The 26,484-nt window shown below is 35.2% G+C and overlaps 7 protein-coding genes and 1 non-coding gene across 8 annotated transcripts; 2 read left to right on the top strand and 6 right to left on the bottom strand.

Annotated features, from left to right (window-relative positions):
* Window positions 1–354: 354 nt before the first annotated feature.
* Window positions 355–4,714, bottom strand: EV154DRAFT_480292 (uncharacterized protein; the record flags this gene model as incomplete). Its single annotated transcript, XM_051598321.1, has 10 exons — window positions 355–369; window positions 725–956; window positions 990–1,119; window positions 1,171–1,455; window positions 2,517–2,569; window positions 3,192–3,444; window positions 3,491–3,719; window positions 3,760–3,900; window positions 4,271–4,301; window positions 4,599–4,714. 10 exons carry the CDS (start codon window positions 4,712–4,714, stop codon window positions 355–357), a joined length of 1,485 nt encoding a protein of 494 aa, XP_051458763.1.
* Window positions 2,508–2,579, bottom strand: EV154DRAFT_t50. Its single transcript has one exon. It is a non-coding gene; the product is annotated as a tRNA-Gln (tRNA).
* A 95-nt stretch (window positions 4,715–4,809) lies between the features above and the next one.
* On the bottom strand, window positions 4,810–7,629 carry EV154DRAFT_504873 (uncharacterized protein). The gene is made up of 7 exons (XM_051601111.1): window positions 7,486–7,629; window positions 7,330–7,423; window positions 7,157–7,261; window positions 6,935–7,094; window positions 6,696–6,857; window positions 5,439–6,647; window positions 4,810–5,375 (listed from the first exon to the last, which is right to left on the bottom strand). The coding sequence occupies exons 1-7, from the start codon at window positions 7,572–7,574 to the stop codon at window positions 4,939–4,941; spliced, it is 2,256 nt and encodes a 751-aa protein (XP_051458762.1). The 5' UTR covers window positions 7,575–7,629; the 3' UTR covers window positions 4,810–4,938.
* Window positions 7,630–8,450: 821 nt separating this feature from the next.
* EV154DRAFT_504868 (DHHC palmitoyltransferase-domain-containing protein) lies at window positions 8,451–10,277 on the top strand. The gene is made up of 6 exons (XM_051601110.1): window positions 8,451–8,910; window positions 8,970–9,078; window positions 9,130–9,346; window positions 9,407–9,705; window positions 9,773–9,870; window positions 9,931–10,277. Exons 1-6 carry the CDS (start codon window positions 8,534–8,536, stop codon window positions 10,118–10,120), a joined length of 1,290 nt encoding a protein of 429 aa, XP_051458761.1. The 5' UTR covers window positions 8,451–8,533; the 3' UTR covers window positions 10,121–10,277.
* Window positions 10,278–10,659: 382 nt separating this feature from the next.
* EV154DRAFT_480289 (uncharacterized protein) lies at window positions 10,660–11,472 on the top strand (the record flags this gene model as incomplete). The annotated part of the gene is made up of 4 exons (XM_051598320.1): window positions 10,660–10,746; window positions 10,797–10,852; window positions 10,908–11,013; window positions 11,080–11,472. 4 exons carry the CDS (start codon window positions 10,660–10,662, stop codon window positions 11,470–11,472), a joined length of 642 nt encoding a protein of 213 aa, XP_051458760.1.
* Window positions 11,473–12,551: 1,079 nt separating this feature from the next.
* EV154DRAFT_550714 (Nup85 nucleoporin-domain-containing protein) lies at window positions 12,552–14,767 on the bottom strand (the record flags this gene model as incomplete). Its single annotated transcript, XM_051604942.1, has 9 exons — window positions 14,642–14,767; window positions 14,539–14,582; window positions 14,404–14,482; window positions 14,193–14,340; window positions 13,812–14,125; window positions 13,367–13,672; window positions 13,203–13,307; window positions 12,983–13,128; window positions 12,552–12,933 (listed from the first exon to the last, which is right to left on the bottom strand). The coding sequence occupies exons 1-9, from the start codon at window positions 14,723–14,725 to the stop codon at window positions 12,552–12,554; spliced, it is 1,608 nt and encodes a 535-aa protein (XP_051458759.1). The 5' UTR covers window positions 14,726–14,767.
* A 500-nt stretch (window positions 14,768–15,267) lies between these two features.
* EV154DRAFT_504862 (major facilitator superfamily domain-containing protein) lies at window positions 15,268–17,219 on the bottom strand. The gene is made up of 3 exons (XM_051601109.1): window positions 16,943–17,219; window positions 16,835–16,890; window positions 15,268–16,749 (listed from the first exon to the last, which is right to left on the bottom strand). Exons 1-3 carry the CDS (start codon window positions 17,163–17,165, stop codon window positions 15,388–15,390), a joined length of 1,641 nt encoding a protein of 546 aa, XP_051458758.1. The 5' UTR covers window positions 17,166–17,219; the 3' UTR covers window positions 15,268–15,387.
* Window positions 17,220–17,688: 469 nt separating this feature from the next.
* On the bottom strand, window positions 17,689–25,358 carry EV154DRAFT_462599 (uncharacterized protein). Its single transcript, XM_051597595.1, has 9 exons — window positions 24,214–25,358; window positions 23,396–24,158; window positions 23,222–23,338; window positions 22,972–23,166; window positions 22,735–22,912; window positions 22,171–22,660; window positions 21,528–22,113; window positions 20,800–21,474; window positions 17,689–20,745 (listed from the first exon to the last, which is right to left on the bottom strand). Exons 1-9 carry the CDS (start codon window positions 25,242–25,244, stop codon window positions 17,797–17,799), a joined length of 6,984 nt encoding a protein of 2,327 aa, XP_051458757.1. The 5' UTR covers window positions 25,245–25,358; the 3' UTR covers window positions 17,689–17,796.
* Between the last annotated feature and the right edge of the window lie 1,126 nt (window positions 25,359–26,484).

Raw genomic sequence — 26,484 nt, 5'->3', positions numbered from 1 at the left:
GAATTTTCTCACGCAAAAGATTTGCTGGAGGAGTTCTCTTTATAAGCTAGATCTCAATATAACTATTTGAAAGTAAAACAGTTATCATTCGTAATTTTTCCCGATCGGGTATCAGGAAATAACGTCAAGTTTAACCGAGAACACCTTATTCTAAAATAATTCTTTATTTATTATCTGAAAAAAGGGTTTGTGTGTGTATGTATCTGTGTACACTTCCCTCTAATATCGATCAGTAATACGCTTCGTTCTTTTTGATTGATTACTAGGTGATGTTACTGGCAAGTGTCAGTAAAAGTAATAGAAGAAAAGAAAAATAGAGTTTAAGATAAAAGTTCTTAAAAAGTGAGCACCAGACTACATAGTTGTCAACTGAAAAAGATAAAATATATTTATATAAGGGGGTAATTTATTCGACGAAATCAGATAAGAGTGGTATTCGAAGGAGTATAGTTAAATACAAAATGGAATAGCTAACGATGCTGATTTTACAGAAGGAATTCAAAAGCAATTATATAAATACAAAATCACAAAGACCTAAAGTATTATGGCTTATTCAGATTTAAGTAAAGAACAAACTAAAGATTTTATTAATTATTTTTGAGGTCCTTTTATAAGAAGAGGACAGAAAAGTAGTCAGAAAAATATAAGGATCTGAAGTCAAAAGGACCAACAGTAGAAGAAAAAGGTGGTGTAACATCGATAAACTGACAATGACTGGATCTACCTTTCTATTTGGTGATCTAGCGAGACTATTTGAGGCATAATCGCTGACTTCGACAAGATCATACTTGTAAGATTGGTCAACATAAGATAATGCAATTGTGTTGCTGAGATCCACCTCCAACTCTTTCCAGGCATACAGGCTTTTAACACTCTTTCTAAGTTGCTTCAACTCTACTAGAGAGCCTATCAAACTGAAGCTCCCAATCTTGTGTCCTACAAGGCAGTTTTCATGTCTGTAAAATTGAACCATGTAAGCAAATTTCTACATCATCATTGCCTGTCTCAAAATCGCACGCAACGAGGATGTCAATTCGTCTTCCGTAAGTAGTATCGCCGTAAGAGAATTCAAAATATGCCATCCAAGGTGAAATTCACAAATTAAAACCTTTGGTTGTGCTGTATTATCTTAAAAAATATGCGCCTGATATGATTGTAGGTTCCCCTCACTGAAAATTGAGTGGATACTCGAATTGAATTTTTTGCATAATAAAATGTCGTCGTCGAACATTCTTTCAAGCCAAAAAGAATGCTCAGAATTATCAAAATTGTCATTAATAATTTGCATTCTTTGTGTCGAGACCGACACCGTTTCACCAGCTATTAATATCACACGATTATCATCTAAAATAGCCTGTAAAGCATTGCTAAATGCCTGGAGATAGGTAGATTCTGAAAGCTTTGGCTCTCTCTTGTACTGTTTCATGTTACTGACACTAAAAAAAATCTTAAATACTGTACACAATCAATAAATAATATATGAAAAACCTTACATGATATTTATCATTGATAAGAGTTTATAGGTTTCAGAACTTTTGTCAATGAAATTAATAATTCCGCTCGTGTTGTTGCTACAAATGTTCAGGATGCTTTAGTTCTTTGTCACTACACATATACGACGGTAATGGAAAACTTACTCGAAAATAAATGGAGTCATTTATCATCAAATAAAGTATCTATTATCTCTTCAAGATTATGAGATAAACTGTTTTCAAATTCTCTTCTTTTTCTCGGCATTTGGTCATGAGATTTTTTATGATATTAGCGGGTAATATTTGCTAAATTAATACACGAAGAATCCAATAGCTTTTTTAAAGACTCATCATTGCTGATCAGCGCGTCAAAGTCAGTCATTGTTCCTGTGTTTGGGGAAAGAGGTATGGAGGTTTTTTTTAGGAAATGTCTAGACCTCCGTATTTTTTTCAAACGTATTTTTTTTTTTCTATACCACTTACAGGAATTCTGGTCAATACCAGCAGGCCAGTATGAGCACAACCATTTACAGTGCAACCACTGTTACTCACAGTCTGTGAGTTCCAAAAACTCAAGAACCCTGCTTAGGAGGTCGCCCTCCTATAGCAAAGACTAGCCGTAGCCGCAATAACGTAGTAATCTTTTTTAAATTAGCGTCTTTTCAAAGAAACAAGAGTCATCACTAACTAACCTTTTTACGTTATCTGTTACTTTCATACGATAGAAAAAGTATGTTAAGGGAAAAGAAAAGTGGAAGAATAAAGTGTGGGAAACAGCTTTATTTGTAGGCTGATAAACAAGTTTATGTCAGGATGATTTCACTTTTTTTATTTTATCATCTATAAACAAGCTTATGTCAGAATGATTTAATTGCTTGTTTCATCATCCATAATGTTCGAGCCTTTACATAAAATAGAAACACTTGCAAAAACCTGCCAGGCAAGTCAGAGCTTGGTAATTGTTTATCTGCGTTCCAGTAGTAGCTTGTAATGACATGTCTATACGCACTACATGAAATAAAAAATATAAAAAAGAGGTCTCACCGAGAATCGAACTCGGATCACCGGATTCAAAGACCGATATGATAACCATTACACTATGAAACCATGTTATATTTATATTATTTGTATTAAATAAATATTAGTATAGTATTAGTTATTTCGCATCACGTGATAACCACGTGGAAGATATATTATTGGTTGGCGTAACTGGCTTTCTATAATTTTTAGTTTGATTTTGCAAATTTATTTCATGTGAATTATACTTCGGTTGATCAGTGTTGTCTATTTTCGACAGCTATATTATTTCATTTAATAAATTCGTACCTTATCTGGTGTTGCAACAAACTCCCAGAGTTTTTGTATCAAGGCTAGATTTATTCGCTCACCCGCGGATTTTTAGTAAATGGTTACACGTTTACCTGTTTGAACGATTGAGCGACTGGTTGCCCCCCCCTTTTTTTTTTGTGGGCAGATGAGCCACTGTTTACTCAATTACTTTGTTGAACGGATGGTCAGCTGACTATTTCTTTACTTGTATGAGCGGATATGTAACTGGTAACTCAGTTATCTGTTTCCACGTATCAAATAGTCTAACTGTTTAACCTGATAAAAGGCTTTTCATACAAAGACATTTATATTATTGATCATTCATTGTATTGGAATTAAAGACTACTAGTATATTTGGAATAAATAACATAGATATGTGTTCTTCTTTACTTTGTGTACATTTTCCGGGGATTATGTGAGGGTATATTCATCATCTTGACAGACTTCAGGTTTCTTTTGGAAAGGTTGAAATACTTAAATTTTGAAGTCGACATTAGTCTGCGTTGCTTTTTCTTCAGCACTTGCGACCAACTAGCTCTCCTAGATGGTTGAAATACTAATTTTTTAACAAATAAAGATTCAGTCTTGTTAGGTTCTGAATCTTCACTTTCTTCAGCCATTGGGCATTTAAGCTGTAATGCTTCTTTAAGTTGTGGCAAAGTATATCTGGTAGTATGCTGTTGTTGTACTTATATCATTTATTGTTGAAGCTTTTCCCGTTGAGGATCTTTTTTTCTTTTTGGCATTTAAGGACTCCATGATACTCAATTTGTCTTGCAATTGTTCGACATGTAGTGTCATTTTGCCAATCTTGTTTTTATGAGTGCCAATTTGAGCAGCAAAGACTTCTTCACAACGAGCTGCAGCATCACCCATAATATATTCTTTTATCATATCATCAGGAAGATATGCTTCCAGCTAATATACAATAGATGACAAGGTACTGACAAAAAATTACATTTAAATTCATGCGTCTATGTAACACAATCATGCCAGTAGGGTTGATTGTAGAAATGACACAGATAAGTGCATTACCAGACAGAGTTGACTGCAAGATGTGTGTCAATTTAGGGTTGCGATAAAAGGGATATGAGATGAGCTAATTTATAGCGTTAAGTTGATTTATAAATATTGATAGATTATGAAAATTACGGCTCGTCGCTTGTGAGTTTAAAAAGAACGCTTCCTAAAGTTAGAAGACTGCAGTATCGGTAGAACCGGGTAAAAATGATGCGTTATTTATACACGTGGAATTTTAAGATTTCTTTTTACCAGTTAAGAACATCTGACACTTTTTTTGTGGTGTTTGTTTGTATTTTCTTGAGCCTACTTTCAATGATAAATTGAAAAAAATGGTGTGGGAGTTCGATCTTCAAAAAAGAAAAGCATTCGAGCGAACCTCGACTAGAATACGATGGAAGATCGTTCGCAACGCATCATGACTTGTAAGCTCTCACGAATGAATGTACTTTTTCTTGAATAGTATGCTTATAAACTCGTCTTTTTGTTGTAATATTTTTCTGTGCAGAATATTAAACTAAGTTAAAAGGGAAAACAGCTTCATAATTTGTTAAGGCCTCGTTTTAGTATCTACATATATCTTTAAAGTAAAACCTTTAATTGTTCTGTGATAGGAACCGTCCTCTTAAATGACACTCTTCCTTTTCTTTTGTAAGTTTATTATGGCGTTGGATGAATATGTGTTTTTTGGGCGTAGAAGAAAAAAGTCTGCGAACGAGCTTTATTTATAAACTAGCGAACAAGAGCCGGTTTTTGTCAGGATGATTGAGCCTTTACATATAATGGGAGCATCTGCAAATAACCCTAGGCTTATATTCTAGTTTTCTTCCCATGTTTTCCTTCAGATTTTTTTCAACCTTGAGTTTATCTTGAGAATTCGACTTGTGATCCATGATTTGATGGAATTTTGGTAGATAAGAGCTAAGAATATGCAATCGAAAACTGCAGAACAGACTCTTGTCTCTGTTAAGCGTGTTAGCATTTTAGATACAAGTTAATCGAAATTGTTTATTTGTGGTACAAATGGATATATATTATATATACACATATATATATAAATCTGTTTTTTTTATACACCACTTTTTTAAAGCAATGTTTTAATAAATAATAAATTCATTTACAGATTGGGGTTGATGGAGGAAGAAGATGAAGAACTGGATGAAGAAGAAGCTATCCTGAAATTAGAAAACATGGTTTGAATATAGGGTGTCAATGCTGGCCTTTTGCTTGTCATCATGACCAGCTCTTGTTCATATGGCATGAAACACACATGACTATTAGGGTTCCTTGACAAGGTCTTCAATAACTGTGCTGCCACTAACGCCACACCTTGCACCTCGCTTGTATCAATATATCCAGGTAAATGCGAATCCCTCACATGCACTGTCAACTCGCCCGGATCCCGAAACGCATTATCCTCATCACAATCCATCCACATGCAATTACTGTCCACTTCATGCGTTGGTATATGGTCATGTAATACATGTGTTTGGAGTAATTGTTCATCATTGAAGCTTTCTGAGCAGTTGGTCCACTGACACATCAATTCAGAGCCTATTAAGATATGTAGGTTTTTAGTGATTTTTTCCCCCCAGCTGGGTATAAGTTTTAACGTACCGTCTTGGAGAATACACATTTTAACCTGCAATCCATGGATGGTGGTGCCTTCCAATATGGCCCCCTTTTGCTGTTGTTGCTGCTGCACAGGGGATCCTACTGCGTCGACAAAGGATCCGTTATTAGCAATGGGAAAGGCGATTCGAAGCACGGTGTAAAACTCCTTCATCCTTAAAGCCTTTTCATGTCCAAACCTCATTTCATAGAGTAAATACATGTCATCCAACGATAATTCACTACATGCATTTGATAGCTCGAATTTATCCTTCAACCATCCAAGACAACGATATGGTTCATCCAATTGCTGATAGGAAGAGAGATTCGGCACACACGGAACACTTCCATGATTATGCGGATGCTGTTGTTGATGTTGCTGTTGATGAGGAAAGAAGATGGAATCACCGGAGTTGGACCTTTGAGGAGGTGAATCGTGTAGAGAAGTATGCACCAACGTGGGTCTAAAATATTTACAAGGAGCCATTAATAAGGAAACCATGACAGCAATATCCGCACCGCCGTGTAAAGAAAGTAAATGTTGGCCAAAGGAAACGGATTGTCGACTGTATTGGTAAAGATATTCCAAACTGACACCAATTAACTCTTCATCGTTGGCAATGAGGAATTGAGTGATTCGGTTGGCTACGGCGGTGGAAGTGGGTAATAGATAATGCAGGTTTGAAGCGGAAGAGGAAGAGAGCATGGTTAAGACACGCACGGAGCCCAATATGACGGATCGTTCAGTTGCATTTGTCAAGAGACTATTGAGACAGCCGATGATGGAATCAAAGGGACCTAATTCTACAAATGGGGTCATATTCTCTAGAATATCGATACAATGGCTGTAGTGGGATGAATTTGTCATGACTAAACATTTGATCAACATCTGTTTAAATCCAGCACTGGCTGCAAAGACACGTGTATTGGATTCGATAAACGAGAAATTACGAAAGGTATGCAGAATCTTGAGAATAATCGTATGTGCATTCTTTTTGTCAGGTGTGTCTGTGTTGAATAAGGTGTTTTGTAAACAAGTATCTGCCTTGGTCAATAAGGCTTCTAGAAGTACTGGATTCTCGTTTAATAATAACTTTTGAGGACATTCATAGGATATCGTGACAATGTTATTTAAAGCCCATTCAACATCAGATGCATTCGGTGATTGAAGTGCAGGTATCATTCTCCTCTTTGTACTCTCATCAAATTCATTGCCTTATTTTCGTCAGTTTTTCTGTATTCTTTTCTTTTCTAACCACGTACCTGTTACACAATCTCGGCTAGCATCGGATTCGATCGAATGGACATGTTCAAAGGGTTGTGTACGATGATGAAGCTCAGAAATCTCACATTGATGCACTTCGTCCGTTGTAATTAGATTAAATGGTGATTGGTTTGGCAATATAGGTGTTTCATGAATCGCTGCTATATATAAAGAGAGGTTACACGACGCTGGAACCATCATACATATATATAAAAAAAAACCTTTTGAGTATATTTACAGGTGATGCTTTGGTATTGTGGATGATGCTGATGATTTCGGTGTTTACATTTCTTGTAAGTCTTTCCAGCTAGTGTAGAAGCTTTATGAGCTTCAGGACCCTTTAATTCTTCAGGGGGGACCCATTCTTTGCACCAAATCTGTTCCTCTTCCCAACCCAACTTTTTTGAATGTGGATTAGGTTTTACTCGTGTTCTTTTTTAAAAATAGACTATAAACTTACCAAATTACGAATGTAGAGTCCTTTTAATATATAGGCTGAGTTGGTGCAAGTTGCAGGGAATTCGAAAACAGCTCCAATTTGCTTCCAACTTCGTTTTTTGGTGACCTATGAATATGAATATAGAAAATTTTTTAGATTTTATTATCAAATGGATAAGCCCTCCTAGCACTTACCTGGTCGAAACCGCCTGCAGCAACGACTTCTCCATAGAGTTTGTGAAGATCGATTTTTTTCCCACCTAAAACAGGTTCAGACAGTAAAGTCGTACTATGGAGGGTTTTTTTGTATCAGAAAAAACTGTGTCTCTCAAAAACTATTATTTTGTTTACCCTTTGCGAATGTGAAATGCTTTTAATTCTTCTATAAAACAAACGTAATCGTCTGTTCTTTCAATAACATCAGTCACTATTTTTGACATTACAGCATTCAAAAAAAAAGAATTATAGGCCTTTTTTTTTTAATAAATAAAAAAGAAGGGGAAAAAGAGGGCAAATGCGATTTGTGGCAAATATAATTCTCACAATAAAAAAAAATATAAGCCAATCAAGGAGAGTATCACACAATAGGGAAATGGTTGGCTGAAAATGAGTGTGTGCCTGTTTAAGCTACATGAACTACTTTTGACGTTGCCGCGGAAACACGCTTTTTTTTTTTCACTCACGGGGACAAATTTTTTTTATGACAAGGGTTTTTACAACAGAAAGAAAGACAACATTTTTTTTTTTTTTTTTTTATAAAAGCATTTTTTATTGAAATAAATATAAAGTTAAAACCAAAAGGAAGAAACATCTGTGATAGAAAAAAAGAGATTAATAAAAAAGATCTTTTGTTATTGATAAAGAGAAAAGAAAAGAATTCAAGTGAATAAATAAAAAGAGTCATTCAGGGTGTCATTCGAATCATGTTTGGTAGTTCATTTGAAGAAATTCAACAAAATTAATTTGCTAAAAACATCACTATGACTCCTTCTTTTATCCTACTTGACATCTTTCTTTCCCTCTCGTGATGAACTTACCATAAATATGTTGCAATTATATGTATAAATAAATAAAAAAATAATTATAAAAAGATGAAAGAAACAAAAAAGATTCATTATTCTTTTGCGAGCAAAATTTATATCTTTTCCGAAAAAAAATTTATTAAGGGGAGGTCACGAATAAGCAGTCTTGCAGATCTCGTTCCTTTTTCCTCATTATTCACCTAACTTTTGGGTACACAAAAGCACCAACCCTGCGGAGATATATTTATAAACTGATGAACATTAGACGAAACCTTTCCCTTTTCCTTATTTTTTATTATTTAGCAGAAAAAAAAAACATTCTTCTAAAAAGCAACACACAATATATAAAAAGACAGTCCATCTCCATAATAATAAAAATGTCAGAGGTTGAGCCCACTGAAACCACTTTAACCTTCATGTCGTCACCGCCCGACCTGAATATTCAACGTTCTTTTGCCATGGCGGCCAATCAGTCTAATGAAGAAAGTTTTGAACATTTCAACTTTCCCATTACTTTGAACCCTATTACTCCTTCCTCTGTTGTTATATCACAGCCTGTACCAGAAGAAGAAACTGAAGTTACTGCGAAAACCATAAAACTGAAACGTCAAACACATACCCGCAATTATAAATTGTATGCAGGAAATACTTATTTTTTTTGTGGCGGTAGATTCCTCACCAGTAAAGCATTGGGTGCCTTCTGTCTATCACTTCTCATCCTGTGGGGTCCTTGTATCTTGTTTCTCATTTTCACGTACTAATAATCTAAACAAAACAAAAAAAGCTCATTTAATAACAACTTGCCTTTATTAGGTGTCCATGGTTATGGTACCACATTTCTCCCGCTGTACCCATTGTTTACGCATACATGTTTTCAATTACATTTGCTTCCATGCTAAAGACTTCTTGGACTGATCCTGGAGTATGTATTTTATTTTTCTTTTGGATTCTCCCGACTAACCATATACCTCAGATACTTCCTAGAAATTTAGACGGTGTAAGTCCACCTTTAAACACAGCAAGTCAAGATGAATTTGGGTTTCGCTATTCCAACATGTCAGATTATAACATGCCTTTACCCAAAGAAGTTCTCATTAATGGTGAACTCATTCGTTTAAAATATTGCGAAACATGCTGTATCTATAGACCACCCAGAGCTAGCCATTGTAAACAATGTGATAATTGTGTAGGCAGGTAGACAATTACACCGCCTTTATAGATTAAATCACATAATTAACACTGAATTATAGAAAATGAAGATCACCATTGTATTTGGCTCAATAATTGTGTTGGAAAAAGAAACTATACCACCTTCTTCACCTTTGTTGTAGGTGGCACATTATCTTGCTCTTACATCATTGCTTTCTCTTTGGCGCATGTCATTATTCTCTGTCTGGAAACAACTGACAAATCCTTTGAAAAGGCTCTCGCTGAAGCACCTGTCAGTTTTGTTGTCGCATTGATTTGTTTGATCTTGCTGTTTCCTATTTGTGGTTTGACTTTTTATCATTGTATCTTAATCATGAGAGGCATCACAACCCATGAACAGGTATATATCTTTTTCTTTTAAGGAGTATTCGTTTTTTACTTATAAACTTTATAATTTTTATTAATAGATTCGGTCGGGGTCAAACCCCTTTGATCATCATCCGTTCGATTTGGGCAATCCATTCAAGAATATGTTGTATGTTCTCTGTAGACCACATAATAAAAGGTAACACCCTCAATTCTATTATTATTCCGCAATGGCATAAATACTAACACATAAACGTAGTTACATTGCAAGACGTAAATACGCTGAAGAAGTATACGAGATTAAAGAACAACCAGTGCTAAATTCTAAAGGAGTCGTAACGCATTCTAATGTATCCACCACAGTGCAAAATGAATCCTCTGCTCAAAACTCAAATTTGGAACCAGTCATTGCATCTGGTGTTCCTTTACAACAACGAACCAACCAATAGAAACCCTTTGTATATCACTTTTTTTTTTTCCTTACTATTTAGCTTTCTCTAGACTAACTTACTACTTTATAAAACACTAATATTTAATACTACATGCTCTTACAATAAACACACTTTTTATTTGTTTATTGTGAACTAATCATTACGAGCAAATCAATCCTTTCTGTCTAATCAAATGCATTGGATATTACATTGTAATCAGGAGCTACGTGTAACCTCATTCTATTTATTGCATAAAATGAGTGGCACTCGTTCCATATATGTGGTTTCTAATGTAAACAATGAACCCGTTTTTATTCAGAATGACGATTGTTGTCGATATACCTTTTGAAGATGACTACTTGTGATGGTTAAAGCACACATATTTCTATTGTTTTACAGGGAGCATTACATAAATTAAAATGTCTTGCACATGGAAATCCAAGTTAAATTTTATTCAGATGTGTAGAATGTAAAGCACTTTTTTAGTCCCAGATGAAAGAGAGCCCCTCCAGAAGTTTTTAAACTCAAACGGTCTTTTTTTTTTCTGGTCTTGCAAAATGCCTCCTCGATTTCAACCAACACAAACTGTCATTCAAAGACCTCTTCAGAATGAAATACTCACGTTAAACAAGTTGCTGGGAAATGTACGTTTTTTTTATTTCTGCGCGCAGAAAGTAGACTAAAGTGAAATTAGGACATTCTGGAACAAGCAGCACGCATCCTTGATCATTTTGCTGCTACCAGAGAAAAGTAAATCAGACAATTCAACTTGCCCCTTCATTTATTAAGTTTTGTCTTTAAATAGTAAACTTGAGGCAACATCGTTTCAGACACCTCCTCAATTAAACGATAAGCTTTTAGAAAAATGTGAAGATTTCGAAACCGTGTGCGATCAAATCTATTTCATCTTGGTAAGAAAAAACGTGCCTTGAATTGCCACCTCCGTCTCCTTCCATTCTAAACTCCCATATTCCTAGGAACAATCCAAGCGTGTTTTACAGTTAGAGTGGCAACAAAAGATGATTCAGGTCAAAGCGGATAATCTAGCCAAAGAAAAACAATTGGCTGAAAAATCAGAGGAAGATCAACAACACCCTGAAGCCATGGATACCGATATGGATTTCGATTCTTCTCATATGGATGTGTCCCTTTCTTTAGATGATACAACCATGGTAGAGGCAAATAATTCCCAACAGCAACAGAAGCAGGGATTAAATACAGAGAATATTGATGAAGAGGATATGGAGGAGTTGTTGCAAATTCAAAGAGATCGTCTAGATAGATTGAAAAAGGTCATTGTGTTGGGAATGGATGCTGATACCGTAAAAGCAAATGGAAGAAATGGCGGCAAAGAGGATTTACTCTTTTAAAATAAACTATAGTTAAGCCTATCTCAACAACCTGTCAGAAAAATAGAGGGGTGGGGGAGGGTTTGATACCGACTATATCTATGGTCTTCAAAAGGTAACGCTGGCAGCTACCCGGTGTCAACAAAGAGGATCTCCATGTTCGTTATAAGAAATTGTACTTCAAAATAAGACATCGATTTAAATGAAAATATTGATGATATTCAATTGAGTAACAGTAAGGAGTGCATAGCTTTTGTTTATGTATAACTTTGAAATACCTGCTAGAGAATAAAAAGTTATTGGTTTCGTGAATTACGAGGGTTTCATAAGATTAGCCTTCAAGACGCCATTAAATACTGTTTCTTGACATTGATTAAATAAAGCATACACGGTGTTGCATTAGATTACTGCAGAGCTTTTAAATGCCTCTGTCATTGCTTGACCCCCCAAAAAAAACTCATTGCGACCTGTTCCAAGTTTGGATTTCTTCTTTCTAAAATCATGGACTTCCAGTTTTGAAGCGGGAATCATAATCGATAATATCCTTTTCTTGCCTTATCTAACCATTTTTCAGAATGAACAGGCTCTGTTTTCTGCCTGTAGCAAGATTATTGACGTTTCAGTTAACAAATAAAAATGATCTTCAAGAGAAATAAATTACTATTCAACTTAAAATTCTATAGCGAAATACTTATTTGTGCTTATATAGCATTTTAAGCACTTTTTCTTATATTCGAAGGCAAAAGTGGTCTCGCATAAATTGTCATCTGTGCTCAGAGATTTATTTCTTTTGGTTTTCTGTAGTACCCGTTAAAAATTTGAAAAGGTTTGACTATTGTTTAATTGTTATTAGCGTCATCAATATTTCTGAAGTTGACATGCTCCATTTTTGCATCAGTCTTTTACACAAAATTGATATCGAAGTCCGGAGTTACGATGTTGCGTACGTAGAAAGACATGACATCTTGCAATTTTAGCAACAGTGGCAGTTCCTTGATTATCAATATACTTTCATCATTTTTTTTTTTTTGAAGAAAAAAAGAAAAGAAACCAATCAATGTTCACCTAAGCTCATATAATTTTAACATTTTATTGCATATTTAGCTTTTTTCAAATACATCAATAGCCCTTGTAATAATTATACTAGCTGTATCAAAGAACTCAGACATATCTTGAGTAAGGACATCATTGGTGATATCCCCATCGTTTCCATCGATGTTATAACCATTGCACTTGTAATAATGATACCAACCAAAGTCCTCCGGTTTATACAACTTCCATAGATCTTGACACATAGTTTTCATAATTAATAAATCATTTAGGTTGAAATGTACTCTTCTATCTATTATTTTCCATCCTTCGGCAAAGATAACAGGCATCATGAGTCTTGGAATACAATCATATGACAGTAATGCTTTAAAGGTATCAGCCGCTTCTTGGTACTTCTCGAGTGAGAATAATGCGTTGATATGCCAAATATCTCTATATAAGATAATGGATTCCTTTATAATCATTCGTGTGGACAAATGACCGGATATCATATAATTGACCGGTGTGAATAAAGTCTTCCAGGACAGAATTGAATACATGATCCAGATATTGATATTTCCCTGCTTGACTATAGTATTCTAATGCTTGCTTGTATTGTTTCGACTCTAGACAGCGTGACGCTTTTTCCTATGATAACCACCTTTTTTTTTTAGACAAGACTAAACTTTTATTTTTAATTATAATCTTTCAGAAGCACATACCTCAAACAACACAAGTCCATCGTTCTTCATTGAGTATTCGATACAGAAATTGACGACATCATTTAATTTTTTATCATCGTTTTGGAAATCCATATTCCTTAAATGCTATTTATGAAGGTGTCAAATTTTTTGTTCTAAATGTCAAGTAATTGATCAATATTTACCTCTATAACCGCAGCCTTTCCGATCTCTCCGCATGTCATAAGATAGGTGAACGATTCTTCCCATAACCCAAACTGGTTGTTCAAGTTAGACGCATATGTCAATATGAAATATTCCCTTGCCCCCATTGTCAACGTAGCACCGTCCTCAAGCGTGTAATATAGAGACCGATTCATCATATCTTTCATGTTTAACAAATCAACTAAATGAGCAATGAGCCACCAATCATACTCTGCACAAGCTTCGGTGGCCTCATAGATCCGTCCCTCAAGAAACAGCCTGATACTCGCATCACCATTACCATGTTTCTTGAAAAAAAAATTGGCATCATCATGAATTGATTTGGTTTTTTTCGTCTTTTTGGTAAAATCTGGATGAGATAAAAGCTTGAATATCGTCCTTTGCATATTGTAGAGTAACTTTTTCGTCGCCCATTAGAAGTGATACCACGTCCTTCAAATTTTCGGCATGTGATGAATTTTGAATGTGACATAATCTCGATAAGAGTTGCTGCAACTCTGTGTGTTGCGATTTTAAATGTTGAATACCATGACATGTCAATTCTTTTAAACACTGCATAAATTCTAATAAATCCCAATGAAGCTGAAATTCAGTGTCCTTCAACACGTGTGAAAACAATATTGAAAGTTGCTCCAACCGACCAAAAAGTATCAATCGTATCGCATAGGGCCAGAAATCGGGGTGGTCGAATGTTGATTTACAAAAAAATATACTCTGTCTGTCAAATTCGAACAAATATGCTATGAGCAAGAGAAAAAAAGGGTTAGTTTGTAGGAGAAAATATAGGTGCGTATCCTTAAAATTTACGTTTATAAGCATTGTTGTACCAATCCATCAATAGTGTTTCGGTGTCAACTTGGGCGGGTTCTGGGAAATACAGAATTTGGCATAAATCCCATATTCTCTCTAGTTGTTGATACATGTGTCTTTCTTTTGTTGCTTCAGTTCCATAGTACTTTTAATATCGTTAACGCGCTGCCAAACAGGCTACAATTTCAAACTTCAAACACAGAATTACCTTTTCGACTGATTGGATTTGATCTTTTAGAACATTGGAATACTTTTTGGCGTAATCATAAAGTGTGTCTACTGATGGTCTATTCAAAATAGTTAATGAAAGAAATTTGATAAACAGAATCGCGACTCGTTTTACTTTTCATGTAATTCTTGAAATGTCTTTAAAGATTTCACGTAAAGCTGGAAAGAAATAGGTTAAATGGGTTTGGTTTAAAAGCACCGGGGAATCTGAAACTCACTGTCGATCTTATCTTCGGTATATGCACTTGATGGTCTAAGTGCGAACTACAGAATTTTTTAATGATTTCTTGTTGACAACTCATTATTTTATGGCCGTTGTTTTAAAAAAAGAGGAAAAGAGGAACAACAAATGGACTTTAAATAATTTATTTTTTTACAGAAAGCTTTTTTGCTTCACCTACGATCAGCATGTGTCTGGTGTTGAGCAATATAATATTGCTCCTGAGAACCCATATAAAAATAATACAATTGAAAATATAGGAACAGAGGCTGTTTTTTGAAAACTGATGTTGGCTCTGTAGTTTTAGGTCTGTATCACAGTGTAAACACTGCACAAAAAATAAAACTGATATCCATGTCGGGATTCTTTCTATGAATTTAGTCTTTTACCCCTCATGCGTATCTGAAGTCTGTTTAATTATGAAAGTAATTCGGCAAATATATTTTGGTTCATGTTGATAATATGGCAATAAGTCACAGGTTCCGAATAATTGTGTTTATAACTATTGGTATGAAATGCAAAATACGCAGAGACGGTAATGGATTACTTTGTTTTTTTTAAATATTTAAATGCATGGGATCACATTTATAATTATAATACTTTGATCGTTACAGTATTTAAAAAAATGATGGGAAATAACGTCATTTATTTTATTTCTACGGTGATGGAATTATTAATAATAGAGGAATGATAGTGTAAGAATTATATAGTAATGTAAGTGTAATAAAAAAGGGGGTAATATGTTTAAGCTGCAATTTTTCCACTTGCGGCATAAACAAAGAATAAAACCCAAGCGACCAGGAGGCAAATGATAAAAAGACCGACATAGACATAATTTAAAGGCCTAATCTTGGTGTCATTATATGAATCTAATCCTTGCTTATTCAATGCGATTTCGCGGGAGTTTCTTTCTTCCATGCGGACAATTCGGGTTTTACGGCCTGTTTCTAATAGGTTATCGTAAAAGTAATACTGAGACCCCCATAACATAGCAATTAAAACAAAACCAATACACGCAAGAGTGAGAAACAAAATCATAACACCTGTATAGGCCTGACCAGCTGTATGATCCTGAACAACACCCACTATGATGTCCAGAATAGTGGTACCGATATTATTGGACGCCTTGTATAAGCCCAGACCAGTTCCAATATAATCAGAGGGTAGTATCATACCAATGGACGTAATCATACCAATAGGACCAAAAGCAAGGGAGATACTATAAAACACCATACCCACAGTAGCATTGACAAATGTCCATCCAAGCAAAGCAGTACTTATAATTAAGAAAACAGCTGATAACAATAGAATTGCTATTCTTAAACCAAACATATCCATGATTACACCGAGAACGGGAGTAGCAACAATAGGGATACTTTGAGAGGCACTGGCTGTATAGCCTGCTAGTACTTTATTAGCCACACCAAAATGAAGCGTAACGAATTCGGTACTAATGGTCTGGAAAGATGACCAAACAGCAGCGAAAATAAATTCAATAAGAAGGATATGCCAGTAGATGGTCGGGAATTTCAGCAAACTCTTCCAATGGAATGCTTTTCTAGATTTTATCTTTGAAAGATCCTCCTTTGTTAGAGCAGCAGCGGCTTTTCCAGTGATTGGATCAACGGGTCTACGCAAGTGTCTTACAATAAGAGCATAGACTAAATTCATAAGGATAGAGAAGCAACATATAATAAAGGAAAGCCATAACGACCAAACCCAATCACCTGTTCTAACAGCAATAGGGTTAGCTACAAGTGTGCCCAAAAAAGTCGCTAATCTGCTGACAGAAAGCTGTAAACCAATTGCAATAGACAAATTCTGTGTACGAAACCATTTTGATAAAATTGACTCTTGCATAGTAACAATTAAACCAGACCCAATACCAAATATAACACGTCCAGCAACCATTAATCCATACGAGTTATATTTAGCTGCAATGGCGGTTAAAAGACTTCCTATGATAACAACAAGATTGATAGCAAGCGTTCCCCATACGGAACCAAACATATCAATAAATACACCACCAGCAATGGGAAAAATGGTGTTAATGATGGAAACAGACGACGATAGCACACCATATTGGGTATTATTAATATTGAGGTTCTATTTGACAAACAAAAAAAAAAAAGGCGGATAAGTACTTTTTACGTCATAGTATTTTCTATACTAAGCAAGTATATCTGCTCACCGATTTTATAGATCCTTTCATCGCACTAATGGCACTAGTAGAAAAATGAGATCCAACTAAAGTACGAGTTAATTTAACCTAATCATAGTAACTTTGCATCTAATTTACGTGGAAACAACAAGGCTGTGACTAATGCGATCAGTTTGTATTGCCAAGGGGCATTGGCCAAAGCCGCATCTCCGGCTTCTTGCGCTGTAAGTTGATCTTCTACTGTACTAGAGCTGTCTACTTTCTCGTTTTCAATTTGTGGATAATTCTTCGAAATGTAGCTCGAGTCATCTTTTATATAAGGCTCTTCATCAACTACAATTTTTTTGCTAGATATGGACATCGTTCAAAAACAAAAATAATAGATGAAAAAAAGAGAGAAAGATCTGATTTCGAACTACATCAAATATAAATGACCTAAAAGAGAAATTAAATTATCTGATGCGAGAGTCCGGGTATTTATTTACCATAAATGACTAATTTTGCTGTATTTATAACTAAAATATAGTCATACAACGGCTTTTACTGTATTACCTTACACAGCTTTATAATATTTTAGTACATCAGACGAAAAGATATAAGGGGTTGATTTCATGTTGTGTGTTCCTTTTATTGGCGTAATTCCATTATATTTAGTTACAGAGCATTCGGACAGCAAGTATTCTTATTGTAAGCCTAAAACTATATGAAAACTCTCAAAAAATGCTACTGCTAGCTTCAGAATATTATTCTAGGATTAGTATAATTTTTAATTTAAAAAATCCTTGTAACATCAGTTATTTTTTTTAAGAAATTGAAGTCCGCTTATTTTGAGCACAGGCTCTTTTTGCTGAACAGTAAAAAAATTATAGACTTGATAAGACCGCATGAAACGTGATAAAAACAATCAGAGGGCTATAATCTCGGAGTTAATGTCCTGCATCGTACTTAAACGAAATAAATAGACCGTAAAAAAAGGAACTTTATTTGAAATATCAATTCAATGGGGGGTACACTTCTTTTACTACAGCACCTTCGTCGGCACTCATAATCAAAATACTCAATTTGTCGATTTCATTATACATTAAATCCTTAAGATTTGCCTCGCTTCCTCCCATTAAAGCATTGCCTTCTGTCACACTGATGTAATCAAATACACCATTGAGTCCAGTGTAGCCGTCTTTCCAGAAGTGTACCTTTTGATTTTGTTTCAATCTTGCATACGTTTTAACATAGACACCAGCTAAAGGACGCTTTGTTTCTCCACTTAAAACACGGACAATACCAAAAGACTCAGCGATATGCACATAAAGTTTGTGTGAAAAATAAGCTTGGCATCTCTTTATAACGCTTTGTGTACCCACGCTTGAGATTTCCACAAATACATTTTTGTTGCCGCCTGGAATTGGAACATTTAATGTTTGGACAGAGTTGACTTGACCAACACCAATCATATTATAATCATTATCTTCGTTGTTTTCGGTTGCAGCTGCAGATTTTTCAGGTAAATCAACTTGCGATGTTAAGCTGGGCTTGACCCAGGTAAAGTTGGCACTGGTCAGCGAAGATGTCATACGATCATTCATAAATGGGTTAGTAGAGAACATGGCCTCAATATTCATTTCGTAATAATTGATTTCAATACGTTTTAAATTGGCAAATTGCAATACTAGCTCCTGCTGACGCTGATCAATTTCGAATTCAAGTACAGGTTTTGATTGAATTCTTCTTGTACTTTGAGACGAACCTACAACAATATCGGAATCTCCTTGCTCTACTTCACATACAAACTCGTGTAACTCAGCAAATAACTTTCTCCATTTCAGGCTACCAAAAGTTTTGTACTTGCTGGCAATTTCCTTCACTGAATTAAGATCTTGAATCTGGAGCTCCATTTGATCAGTTACAGGGATTCGGGTCTTCAAATAAGCATTGATATAGTCAAATTGAACCTGACAATCTATGCTATTACCATCAAATTTAATACGGCTAAATGTAGATTGTGCATCACCAATACGATCTTGCAATATAAAGTAAGTTGTTAATATGATAAGATCGGTATTAGAGGGCTGATTTGTTTGCTGACTCAGATATGTGAGAAAAGTATCATACTGCTTGTAGAATTGCTTGTTCAATATTTCATGTGAGGAGGGGTTTAATGGATGAGCACGGGCATTAAGTAGTGGATAATAATCAAAAACTTGAGTATGGTCCTCTCGTTTTCTGCATATTAAGGGAGATTCAAAAGTCTGTCCTACATTGCTCAACAAGCTACTACTGTTGAAGTGCAATAAGTCTCGAATTATATCATCGAATTGGTGATATACACCATACTTCCAAAGCTGCGCAGAAAAGAAATGACGCTGTTGAGACAAAACATTAAATACTTGACGAGCAAAGGACTTTTCTTTCATTCTCCATTCAATCAAGCCAAAGTCAATTCGATCCAACTTTTTATAAACTTCGAGAAATGATACTACACTTGCGTTTGATCCAGCGCTGGCAAGTACTGACCATGACGATAAAGACTGTGGCTGATTAGTATAGTCGTGATTATCAACATTGTCGGAATTTTTTGCTGTGACGGTTACATCAATTGCTTCAATTTTCCCGAGAAGCCTGTCTCCGGATAGTGAGGACACAGTAACAGGAACAATGGTGAATTCTCCTGCAGATGGGAAATAAAAAGTACCTGTAACTTCATGCCAAGTTGAATAAGCATCGATAGAGATTGTTTTGGATTTACAATAAGGGGTTGTTTTGCAAGGTACAGCGCCGGTGGGTATTTGAACTGTGACTTGGCAGGTTAAAGTCTTACTTGAAGCGTTGCTGATAATAACATGGCTTCCATACTCGATTAACGAGTTCAGCGAAGTTGTCAGAGGATTAACTTTGATACATTCTTCAGAATAAATGGGTGTGCTTTCATCGAATACGAATAATTCTTGTCCTAGCATCAAGTTGTTATCGCTATTTCCACTTGTAGATGAAAATGACATTTTACTTTCGATTAGAGTTCGATAAAAGACCATTAACGCGTGATCGGGCGATGCCTCAATAGAAATCTGAATTTCGTTGTTGCTGCTTTTATCTTCATTACTTGTTGTATTTTTTTTTGTCCAATTTACTTCGGATCGGAAGGGAAGGTCCATTAAACTTAGAACATAGAATATTTCAGTCATATTGCTGATACAATACACAAAATTCTGGGTCAAAAACAATTTTTCTTGCTCTTCTCTACAATGTAAATGGTGTTCAAGGTAGTCGATCCAGAATTGTTTGATTGTAATACTATCTTGCCGATTGTAATAGTCAGTTTCAATCCATTCACTTGTTTGTTCAGTAAATTCATAAACAACTTTGCTTTGAAGTTGTTTTGCTTTCTCTCGTAATTCTTTGGCAGCTGCTTGGAACTCTTCGTCATTATCATCAAGAGGGCCTTCATTTTGTCCGGCTGATAAAACACGTTCAGACATCTGGCCAGACAAAGCTGTATTACCTCTAGCTCTAAGATTTGAGGGGGATCCAAAAGAATTGAGTGAATATTCCGGTGATGAGGGTGAATACGCTGGTGATGAGGGTGAATATGATGCTAATGTCGGTGAATATGACGGTGGTATGGGTGACGAACCACATGCAAAAGACATTGGCATGACAGAATATGTACTACTTGAAGTTTCATCGATTGCATCGGCCGAAATGTTGAGTAAACTACCAGAAATAATTGAGTCGAAGATTGTATCAGACCGAGTATCCACCATTTTTTCATCAAAGCTTTCTTTAAACGATCTTAAAATAGTTTTCAAAACCTCTGTAGACTGAGTTGTGGCAAGTATAGCCTTTTCAGCAACGCTTAATTCTTCAAACTTGCAAATGTCACTACTATATTCCGAGAGATCCCCGTCTATAAGATAAAGATCCACAAAAGATTTTTGAACTTTGCACTAATAACACATTAATACATTGCTAAAATTTACGGATTTATCTTAAATGGTTACCTTGATCGCGGGTTTTACATAATCTTTGAAGAAAATAGGGTCTTTATGTTTCAGCCATATATTCAGCTCGTGGCATACCCTTTCTTCATATGATTTAAGTTTTTGCTCTCCATCAAATTTAGTCCAGCTTTGAAGGAATTCGTATTCTTTGCTGAATTCACTCACAAAAGAGATATTCTTAATTGTGTCACACAGTTTTTCAAAACTATCAATAGTCTCAAATTCGTCTGTACTGATAGATAGCTTTTCGTCCGGTTGAAGGGTTTTAACAACTTTAGAACGGATCAGAGCTTTGTTGCTGCTTATCTTTTGACGAAGATCATTGTACTGAAATAGTGGAGAGTCGGGCATACGGGAAAGAACTACAGTTCTTGAAACTACCTGGTCTCCTGATATAGCAATAGCTTGCAAAAAGTCACCGCCAAAACCAAGAGCATCACGAGCGATAGTTATTTTTCCATCGTTTGGTATGGGGAGAACAAGCACAGGCGAACTGTGATTTAAAAATGATAAACTTGATTCATTAGAATTAAACATTGTCTGATTTCCACCGCACCGTAAGCCATCAAAATGAACACCTTGTTTCCTCTTGCTGAAGCTAAACTTGGCAAGATTATCACTTTTTGTTATTACAGATTCCAGAATTCTTGATGTAGATACTGTTGATGCGTTTTTCTGTTTTGATTTTAATTAAAATTATGATACAAATAATCAGCATGTCAACTTACTTTTGGATGCATTAATAAACTTGGTTTAGTCAAATTACTACCGGCCCATTTCTCAGATCTTGCACGATTTAAGACATATTGATACTCTTCGCCAAGTTGCTTATCATTCAGAAATAATGATCTAGAAGTAACGTTGTTATCGTGAACAAATGGTCTTTCTAAAGAGCGGTTGTTCATAAGAACTGTTAAGCATTCTGAGCTAGTAGGAACAAAAGTGCTAGTGGTCACCACAACAAATGCTTTTGATGACCAATTTTGCAACTGGATTATAACGGTCTTGTTGTCATCATCTGCATGTATATCTGATATTTTCAAAGCTTTTTGTAACACGATACCGTTTTGTTTGGCATAGGTATTTTTACCGATAATCCAATTGCGCCAAACATAATCATTGATGTTGTTTTCGTTCGAAGCAGTATTGTTGGCGTTGAAATCAATTTGGCTGAAAATTACAGAGCATTTGATTTGCTTCCGGCCTTCCACATTTGAACCAAGATAAAGCATATATTCACCTTCGGGTAATTTAGAGATTGAAATGTGATTGTCGTTTCTTTTAATAAAAGCTGACATGTTCTCAACCAACGTTCTAAAATATTTAATTAATCGACCTGTAAACGCTTAATTTGTATAAAAATCAACTTACTCTCTAACACCAATTTTATACAAGGAGTAAAGCGAGTCAGAAGTTGAAGCGGTAAGGAAAGCAACATTGAAGGGTGTATCTGCTGATACACAAATCGCCGGAGGTAAAAGACCTTGTTTGTCATTATTTATAGTCCATTGCTTATAGGCTCCTTGAGTGTTAGAATACTCGATCCATTGAATGTTTGCTAATTTTCCTAAGTTAACGTATCCTTCTGCATTAGATTTCAGAGTAACTTCGACTTGTCGGTATTGTATAAATGCATGCTTTAATTTGATGGAGATTTCATAGTCGTTCTTAGGTTCGCCATTAGTTCCAAAGGCATAGATAAAATAGTTGTCGTCAATTTCTTTCTTTAAATGAACGCTTGCAGGTACTCCGCTTTTGTTTAAAGGCGTGCTATAAGTAATATTGTGTTGGACATTCATTGATTGTGCTTGATTGTTTAACGATTTAATCTTCGTACTCAAGATAAAATTAAGTGTTGTTACTGCATACAAAAAAAAAAAAAAAAAAAAAAAAGGGTCAGTCAATTAGTTTTTAAATTAAGTCAAAATAACTTACATCGTTCGGGAACCATAAAAGTAAAGTAAATTGAATCACTTGTTTGGTTAAACATTTGATAAGAGGTGCTGTTTTTTACACCATCTACATTGGTGCACTCAACACATAAAGACGTATCTTCCAATAATGAGAGTGGAGCTGAGACACCATTTACTGTCAATCTTGGATTAACAACAACCTAAAAATGTTCAAAACTTGTTAATATCCTAAGCAATTATTTCGGATTGATAGACTTACAGTGGCTTTCTTGTTAAATGAGATCATTTCTGGATTAACATAGAAATCAGCATTTAGTTGATACTTTTCTGCTAAATGATAAAAACTAACAGGCTCGCAGAATTCATCCGATTCTGATATCAAAAGTATTTTTTTCGCCTTTATGTCATCTTCAGATGCCAGATACGGAATTACGATATTATTAAACTGGTCCGCCTATTAAATTTGCAAGTATTAACAACATGTAAACTTATAAACCGTAAAAATATACCTGATAGTATTGATTACCACACCAAATTTTAGGGTTCACGATTGATCCACCGCGCTCATCTAAAATTTTAACAACGTGGCCAGCAGTAGACTCCTGGATTACATGTCTTAAGTAGCCCTATGTGTAACAATTCAGTATATATATATATATAACATACATACTATGCCAACTTACCTTTTGAATAATAGCTCTACATTGATTTTTATTTCCGACGAACTCAATGACCCAGAGACCACGACCCTTGAAAACGTTGGGACCAAAACCCTCCTCACCGAATACGAAATTGCTTGTCTTCACTCTAATAGCTGGCCCTGAATTAAGATATATATCCTTTTCCCAAGTAGGGCATAGACCATCTAAGTCAATGTTGTTATTTTTATCAGCAATCGTCTTTTCTGTACCATCCATGTGTAGACGAGAATAGTTTTCCATGTTAATTTGAAATACACGTATCGAGATGTGCTGCACATTTTTTGTTCTGACAACAAGATTGATAGTATCTTCAGGCTTTCTTTTAATCGATGCATTTAATGTTGAAGGCGCAAAACTGACAAATGACTCGGTCACCAAATTTTCATATTTTTCGGCACCCAAAGCAATACTCCAGGAATCTTGTGTTTTGGGGGAAAGTTTTAACATAAGCTCCAAATAAAGTGGCTTTAAAACGTTGTGATAATCCATATAGGCTCCAAGAGACTCGATTGACACCGTAAGCTTTTCTTGGGTGATCAATCCCATGAGATACTCTTTAATGACCAAGAGTTTGTCTTCTTCGGTGATATCATGATACGATAAAAGAGGGATATCAAGTTGAACATTGGGGGCCTCGTTATTGCTACTAGAATCTCCATATGTCTTGTTGGAAATAAAGGAATTCTGAAGTCTTGAAGGAATGGGTGATGCTACAATAGCTTTGGTAGATGCTCCTGTCAGAAATCTAAAATGACAGTTAATATATTTACATAAAAGCCGTACCGAATCTTGATACTTACTGGATTAAGCTGGTTTCTTTAAAATCATTTCTTATAATATCAACACGCAGTAGGTAAAACTTAACGGCAGTTTTAAAATAAAAATAAATATCAGATAGCTTTTGACTGAATTCTTCCAGGTGGCATAAATATTGGTGCAAAATATTTTCATCGTCATCCCAATATGTAATGGATTCTCCGCAAGAGTATTTACTGTAATATTGTACAGGTATCAACTTTTCAATATATGCCTGTACGAAATTTGGTACCAAGAGAACAATATCTGATGCGCATTCGATCAGAAAATTTAACTGAGACAAGGTAAAGTTGTTAAATGGTAAGTTTTCCAATTCCCATTCATTAGCTTTTTGATAATTCTCGGTGTTTTGCAGCTTCCAAAGTCGGACCAATCTGTCTAGAATATCATTTCCAAAAATATCCTCTGTCGGGTGCATAAACAAATTCTTTAAAAGGGCAATTTCTGTATCAGCAGCCATTGGATCTTGCTCCGCCATGATATCCTTAATAACCGGAAAAGCTAATACGTCAATATCGATATCACCATTACATTTGAAGTTTTCAATGCTTTCTCTTAATAAATTTTTGCCATCAATTAAGTTGTTGTCAAGAACAGATTTGGTGGCCTTCACCGGTAAATCTTCCTTTTTGGCTTGCTGTTGCTCCTGCTTCTGTGTCACCAAGTCCAAGCGCAGCCCATTTTTAATAAATTCAATTGTCTTGGTAGCCTCAAAAGGATAAATTAAAAGGTGAAATCGAGTATTAAGTTCTCTAAATCTTTTATCTCTGATTGTGATTGTGTTTAGATGGCTTTGCATCTCGTTTAAAAGAGCAATTTCGGTGTCGGTTCCCTCTCTGACTTTTGATGGTTCTTCTTGTATCATGACTTCATCATATAATTTTTGAAGTATAATGAGACCCTTGTAGTACTTCGCATCTTCTGTATTAGCAGATGCCAAATTCGAAACGACAGATTCTCGATCTTGTATCGGTGCAGTTGCAAACTTTTCTTTAAGTAAAGAAATTAATGGCATTTTTTAGTTAAAGAAACGAATGTTAGGCGAAAGCAGTGAAAAACGCGTAAGGAGATTCAAACTATTTATAACAATATGTGGCTGAAAATGAATGTGATCCGGTTAAAAGGTTGAGAATGGAAACTGGTGTTACATACAATGAGGTTTCAGACTTCCATACAACCATACCTATAAAGTAAGAAAACCGGGTACGAATTCCACCAGCTATCATAATGTCTTCTTCTACAGAAAAAAAATGACTAAAATTTGCCATTGCAACAAGTGTGGTAGTTGCTCAATCACAATCAATACTGCTACACGACATGCCAAAAAACAACAGTGCGAGGAGTCATAGCAAAAGGCGGCAGCTTCCAAAAGGGGTTTGCATGAACTAGAAACAAGTGTGTAACCCTCATCAGATATTTACCTGTAACAAATTATAATATACTAACAGGAATTATAATAGATGAAACCGTAGTAGGAACCCGCTAATATTTTTCACGTTTGAGCGCATCTATTATTGAGGTAGAGTTTGCACTTGTTTATATCAGTTCTACTCAAATCTATAACCATTTTCAAGATGATTACTCTTCAGGTACATGCATAAAAGTATTGATAACATGATGCTGAATAATGTTTCAAGATGATGAGTGCGATTATGAAGAAGGCTTTATCATTGACCAATATTACAGCATTAACTCAAATGATCATCTTAATGAAAGTCAGGTTAATGTCGAAAGCAGCAATGAGACATGTTGAACCGATGAAATTCTTAGGATGCTAGATGATTTGAATGGTAATAGTGAAAAATTCATCATAAAAAAAGGTAGGCTTAAATTTTGCAATAAACATTTGTTACTTTATTAAAACAATCGTAGCCCATCAAAACAATCACCCAAGATTACATACAAAAAAAAAAAAAAAAAAAAAAAACAATCACCCAAGAAAACCACAAGTGCCCACTTACTTATTTATTTGTTGTTTTGTACTCACTCCAAATACAGTTTTTGACTGTCAGCGTTACATACAAACTACTTCATCTATTCCGAATGCTATTCAGCAATTTTAAATTTCCAAAATCGTTACCCACAATTAAACTTCTAACTGGATTTATCGATCTTACCAAAGATATGACTGTCTACGCAACTTGTTCTAAATCATATCCGGTATATATTTATGCTACAAGCAATGGGTTATACATTCGATCCAAAAGTTGTTTTGGAGAGAAGGATTCAAGTAGAAATGGGAAGAATAGCGTAGT

The sequence above is a fragment of the Mucor mucedo genome (genome assembly GCF_025094135.1).
Source record: "Mucor mucedo strain NRRL 3635 chromosome Unknown EV154scaffold_34, whole genome shotgun sequence".
Lineage (NCBI taxonomy): Eukaryota > Fungi > Mucoromycota > Mucoromycetes > Mucorales > Mucoraceae > Mucor > Mucor mucedo.
The sequence above is the reverse complement of the archived record's forward strand: the minus strand, read 5'-3'. Positions and strand labels throughout refer to the sequence as shown.

Bases quoted from the DNA above. Each gene is read 5' to 3' on its own strand.
- EV154DRAFT_504862 (XM_051601109.1), bottom strand. From the start codon at position 17,165: ATGTCCATATCTAGCAAAAAAATTGTAGTTGATGAAGAGCCTTATATA. The intron at 16,891-16,942 runs GTAAATTAGATG...CTCGTACTTTAG, and splicing joins CACAGCCTTGTTGTTTCCAC to TTGGATCTCATTTTTCTACT. The intron at 16,750-16,834 runs GTGAGCAGATAT...TTTGTCAAATAG, and splicing joins TGAAAGGATCTATAAAATCG to AACCTCAATATTAATAATAC.
- EV154DRAFT_504873 (XM_051601111.1), bottom strand. From the start codon at position 7,574: ATGTCAAAAATAGTGACTGATGTTATTGAAAGAACAGACGATTACGTT. The intron at 7,424-7,485 runs GTAAACAAAATA...AACCCTCCATAG, and splicing joins GCATTTCACATTCGCAAAGG to TACGACTTTACTGTCTGAAC. The intron at 6,648-6,695 runs GTACGTGGTTAG...GACGAAAATAAG, and splicing joins TAGCCGAGATTGTGTAACAG to GCAATGAATTTGATGAGAGT.
- EV154DRAFT_462599 (XM_051597595.1), bottom strand. From the start codon at position 25,244: ATGCCATTAATTTCTTTACTTAAAGAAAAGTTTGCAACTGCACCGATA. The intron at 23,339-23,395 runs GTAAGTTGGCAT...TGTTACACATAG, and splicing joins GTAGAGCTATTATTCAAAAG to GGCTACTTAAGACATGTAAT. The intron at 22,913-22,971 runs GTAAGTCTATCA...GAACATTTTTAG, and splicing joins CATTTAACAAGAAAGCCACT to GTTGTTGTTAATCCAAGATT.
- EV154DRAFT_504868 (XM_051601110.1), top strand. From the start codon at position 8,534: ATGTCAGAGGTTGAGCCCACTGAAACCACTTTAACCTTCATGTCGTCA. The intron at 9,079-9,129 runs GTATGTATTTTA...CATATACCTCAG, and splicing joins CTTCTTGGACTGATCCTGGA to ATACTTCCTAGAAATTTAGA. The intron at 9,706-9,772 runs GTATATATCTTT...TTTTATTAATAG, and splicing joins GCATCACAACCCATGAACAG to ATTCGGTCGGGGTCAAACCC.